The sequence below is a fragment of the Carlito syrichta genome, unplaced genomic scaffold, assembly GCF_000164805.1.
Source record: "Carlito syrichta isolate Samal-C Ts95f unplaced genomic scaffold, Tarsius_syrichta-2.0.1 Scaffold315272, whole genome shotgun sequence".
NCBI lineage: Eukaryota > Metazoa > Chordata > Mammalia > Primates > Tarsiidae > Carlito > Carlito syrichta.
In genome coordinates, this window is record NW_007259368.1 from 22,953 (window position 1) to 28,405 (window position 5,453).

Below are 5,453 nucleotides of genomic sequence, written 5' to 3' on the forward strand. Positions count from 1 at the left end.
AAACATTTAAAACGAGTTGCATGCCTTATCATTTTAGTATATTGCTACAAGGGGATTTGGATATCTTGAGTAGCCATGACTAACTTCATTCAGAAAGGGCAGCTACACACAAAGTTGACAGGCATGGGTAAGTGATGCTGTGAGATTGCAGGCAATATACAAGGTGGACCCAAAAAACCTGGAATTATCTTTTATTGGAGGTTGCCTCCTTGTAGTACACTCAGAATTTGTTCCTCTGGATCAGGTAGTCAACCAAAGTTTTTATGTGGAATTTTTGAGGCGGTTGTGTAACATTTTACAGAAGAAACATCCTGAGTGTGGCAAACAGATGACTGGCTCTTCCACCATGATAACACATCTACCAACATTATACTGAGTGTTCAGCAGTTTTTGATCAAAATCAGAATGAACTCCATACCTCACCCTGTCCATTCACCTAATCTCACCCACCATAACTTTTGTTTGTTTCCTTAGATGAGCAAAGTTGTCAAAGGAAAATGTTTTCCTGAAGTGGAAGAGGTGAAAGAAAAAAATGGCAGGAGCACTAAAGGGCATCCAAACTGATGAGTTCAAAAACTTTGGACCAGGAGAAAAAGTGATAGGTGTACTGCACCAAATAGGAAGTATTATGAAAGTGCCCAAAGTTTAAACATGCAAGAATAATATACAATGTTTCATAAATAATGGGTTTGGGGGTTACCCCCTTACAGTGTGGATGTCCCCTTGCAGGATGTGGAGCCACACCCTGTGCAGTGAAGCCTTACCAGCACAGGTAGTGGCCAGGAACTGGTTCTTCTGGATCCACTTAATAGCAGGGAAGAGTCTCAGCATCTGGTTGTCACTGAGAGACCTTGAGAGGGCTTTACTCCAGTGGCTCACCCTTACTCACTTAGAATGCTCCAGGCCCTGTGTGTGCACAAGGTGTGTATGAACACAATGATCAGCTGCAGAAAACAGCAAGATAACCAATGCCCAGATGGAAGAAAGGAATGGAAGAAAATTGATCCAAATGGTCGAATGTCATTGTGACATCTCGTCTTCCTAGAGACAAACTTCATTCATCAAACAGCTCAGCGCTTCTTTTCTCATCAGTAGTTGGCAAATCCCAAAGTGTAAGTTGTTCAAACAGGTTAAAAGATCATGGAGAACAACAGAAAATTTACACTGAGGTTCTTTTTATTAATGACCATTTCCTTATAGTGATCTATGAAGCGGAAATTCCTCATGTACTTCTCAAGTTCAAATCCCACTCTAGAAATTCAGATTCCTATTTCCAACTCTACAGGACACATGTCCCCAAAGCTCCCATTTGCTGTCAAGGTCAGCATTTCCCTCTGGGCCTGCCCCCTGCTGTATCACTTTCTGTTTTGCATTCGCACTGAGCAAGCATCTGAAAGAATGGGTCTTATGCTCACGTTACCTATACCCTGGACAGTTTCCTAGTGCCCTGAAGAATGCTTTGAGATATTCACCCAACTAGTCAGGCATCCCATAGCAGCACTGACAGGGCTCCACGTAAAAGAATGAACTGATGCCACAGTGAGAGGAGGGTACTGTACGGAACAAGACCCTCTTGGGAATTCCTAAGTCCCTCAGTGTCTCCATCAGCTCATCCTAGAGCTGGGCGAAACTCCTGTGGTGGAGCGCACCCAGGCTGCACTTGTCTCTAGAGGGACATCGTACAGCTCTAGGCTTAGAGTGCTCATCCTGACAGTTTGGTGAAGCAGGTTCTCCAGGGCGGCCATGGAGATGGCATTTTCACGAAAGCTGAAGGTGGTGAGCTGAGAGCAATGGCTCAGGGCAGGCAGGATGGCATTGAGTTGGGAGTCCAAGATACCACATTCATCTAAGTCCAGGGTCTGGACAGTGGCAGCTATCTTCTCTATCAGAATGTGGAAAGACTTGGGACTGAAGTGGGTCAGTCTGACACCAGTGAGTTCCAGGACCTTCAGCTGACTGATGCTCGGGCACTGGGACAGATGCCTCAGGTCTGATCTGGACAGCAGGCAGTTAGTTATTGCCAGGGTCTCCAAGGGGTCCTTCAGGCACCTGAGGAGACACAAATAGTCAGTCCTAGGAATGGTAATGAGGAGTGGAAGGAAATGACCAAGTGGAAGATGACAATTTTCCCCAAACTCGAGGTTGTTCTGACCATGTGATGGTCAATACCCATGATGCTGGAAACACAACGCTGTTTACTCAATTCAGCCTCATAGGAGGCTGAGTCAGCCAGGCACGGTGGCTCACACCTGTAATCCGAACACTTTAGGAGGCCGAGGTGAGAGGATTGCCTGAGTTCACGGGTTCGAGACCAACCTGGCCAATTTGGTGAGGCCTTGTCTCTACAATAAATCAAAAAATAAGCCAGGTGTGGTGGCACGTGCCTGTATTTCCAGCTACTTTAAGGCTGAGGGGGAAGGATCGTCTGAGCCCAGCAGAGCAAGGCTGCAGTGGTCATGAGCATGCATTGCACTCCAACCTGGGCAACACAGCAAGACTCCACCACCAACAACAAAAAAGAGACTCAATCCTTTCACTATCACTCATGTGACTAGGTCAAGTCCATAAAAATCTCTAAACCTCACTTTCTTCATCTGTAAATACTACTAGTTGCCGAGTATGGTGGCTCACATCTACAATCCTAGCATTCTAGGAGGTGCAGGTCAGAGGATTGCCTGATTCCTGTGGTTCAAGACTAGGCTGGGTAACTTGGCAAGATCTTGTACCTATAACTAAAAAAAAAATATTAAAAAAATTAGTAACATGTGGTGGCACCTGCCTTCTGGTTCAAGCTACTTGGAAGGCTGAGAGAGAAGCATTGCCTGAACCCAGAAAGAAAAGTTTGCAGTGGTCATGAGTGCACCTCCGCACTTCCACCTGGATGAGAGAGTGTGACTCCGACTCAATAAATACATACATATATACAACCAGTATCCTGTGTCATAGGAGCCTGGTGGAGACATGTATACAGGACAGACCCAAGCAGGATCCAGCAACATTATTTTGGGTTGCCAGCCTGCAAGGCCCACTTACATGCCTGAACCATCAGCAAACCATCCATCAGTTTTACTATTATTCATGCCTACTTTGCCACCCTCTATACCAGAGTCTTTCATTTTCCATGTTAATTACCTTACCCGCAGTTCAAAACAATCTTTCACTGACAGGAATTAGAGTCAGGCTAACTCATGCTCACTAAGCTTGTGAGAACAGAATTATACTTTGAAGCTTGCAGATGCAGATTATCTATGTTTTCCACTTAACTGCAGTAACAATTCACAAATGTGCCCACCTTTGACTTGAACCTCCCAATAGATACCACCCTAGCATTGTGTCACTCTCTAATGCATCTATCCTATTTTATACCTCTGCCTATATTGGGGTGGTTAAGTGATATCCACGTCAAGGTAGAACAGCGAACACCACAGTGTGTTGATATTCTAGAATCTTCTACACTGTGACATTGCTACTGGCTGGCACACAGATGTCTTCCACTGTTTACTGTAACAAAGGAAGGCTTTGCTCTGGACTGCAGAGACAGCACCCCATCCTTCCTCACCTGAGCAACTGGTCCAGGTGGCCTTCAAGAAAAGAGACAGAGTCCATGTAGAGCTCCTGGAGGTGTTCCAACTTGAGGAATTGAGAGGTGAATTGGGCGACAAGCTCCTCCTTTTCTGGGGAAATGTAGGGAGAAACATAGATGTGGGAGAGGACCAATTTGTAGAGATCATGCATCTGGCCCAGGTAAAGAGCAAACCCTGCCAGGGTGGACAGTGTCCAGGTGCAATTCACTTCTACCTCCTGGATACAATCCAGATCAACTAGTTTTAGGGCCTTTCTGATATTTTTGATGGACGTTTCAAAGATTTTCAGGTTCTTACAGCATATGTGTAATAAACCATTTCTCAGTTTGGCCCACTGAAAGAGGCAGGTAAAGAATTCATCCATGCTTCTTTCATTGAGATGAAAGTCTACAAACACCTTCAATGGCTGCTGCCTTCTGCTCCCTGGACAGTCTTCCACTGGTTTCCTCCTACTCATGGCCTCTGGGGAGGACACAGTGGCTCCAGACCATACACTCCAGAAGTTCTGATCAACATTCCGTAAATCCAGCACTTGCAGTTTCCACCTCCTCTTTGGGGTTAAAAAAAAGAGATTCTTAGCATTTTAGCCTGAAACCCCCTCTGACCTAAACTTATACTCCACACCGTAGACATTAGCTGTTTTCATTCCCATGTCCTCTCTCTCTCCCTGACTTTCCCCCATCCTCTTTCATTTTTTACAAAGTCTGGTCTCCACTTCCTATACCTTTAAGTTTCAATGGGAGGAATGAGGTTTCTGTTCCCTCAGTGGTGCCTGCATGGTAAGCAGCCCTACTGTCAGGGAACTCTTTCCAAGAAGATGCTCAGCAGGTCAAGGCCTCTCTGGACTTCCTCACTGGCACCATCAGAAGTCTCTGGTCTATCCTATGATACCTATTCTAACTGACCCAGCTGTCCCTTCCCAGAACTCCTTGGCACTTCCTAGCAGGACACCTGTATCACCTTACCTGGGGTGAACGAACTGGAAAAGCAGTCCATCAAGTCCATCCAGCACAGCTTTTAAGATCTCCAATTGAGGCGTCTTCATCAGGGAGCCCAGAGGAAGCCTGGGAAAGGGCCAGGCCTGCACCATTGCCTTCAGTGTCTCACTGCATCTCCTGGTAAAGGCCTCCATGAACAGGGGTGGAAAGAGCTCTATGGGCAGCTCTTCCAGAGTATAGATGGTCATAGCCTCTTTCCCCAGCAGGCTCTTTCCCGCCAGCTCCAGGAGCCTGGGTGGGGTCTGGAGGCTCATCATGATTCTGCAATGAAAGGATCTGGTGATTCAATCAGAGAAAAGGCATTCTGATCAGGCCACGCCTACACAATCCCATCTTTTCCTAGGCACAAAGCCACTGCTCTGGCAAAGTGGAACAGTCTTCGGCTTACCCCAATTCCATTGCACACACAGTGATCACAAAGACATACTTCTGCCCCTGCTGCTACCAGGAAAATCTTTCCACAAGTGCCAAAGAGGTACAAAGAGGTGGCCACTAGCCCACTCACTTCCACCGAGTGCTCTACTAGATTCCATTCAAACTCGGAAGTGGGTCAGAAGAAACTACAATCTATCACTCTACCTTACTTGGGGATATTGCTGGTTACTGCTTAAGTCCCTAGGGAATGCACATGGGTGTGTCATGTGGCCCAACACAACCCACATTCTCAGTTCCTAACCTGACTGGGAATAATTAAGGGGACATTCCTATGATAGGTTTTAATTTCTTTTCATTTTAAAAAATGAAATGAGGAAATGTAAAAGTCATGTTAAGTATTATTGAGCACAGGAAAGGTAGAGATGGGAAACATTAACTCAGATGTAGATCCCAGTGCACATGCCTTATACTTTTAGAATTGAACGCTTAGAAATGT

General features: G+C 45.8%; 1 protein-coding gene across 1 annotated transcript; it reads right to left on the minus strand.

Moving 5' to 3' along the window:
• Positions 1-1,604: 1,604 nt before the first annotated feature.
• On the minus strand, positions 1,605-4,843 carry LOC103275072 (PRAME family member 12-like; the record flags this gene model as incomplete). Its single annotated transcript, XM_008072492.2, has 3 exons — positions 1,605-2,049; positions 3,560-4,132; positions 4,550-4,843. Coding segments are annotated over 3 exons (1,312 nt in total), but the record flags the coding sequence as incomplete, so codon positions are not given.
• Between the last annotated feature and the right edge of the window lie 610 nt (positions 4,844-5,453).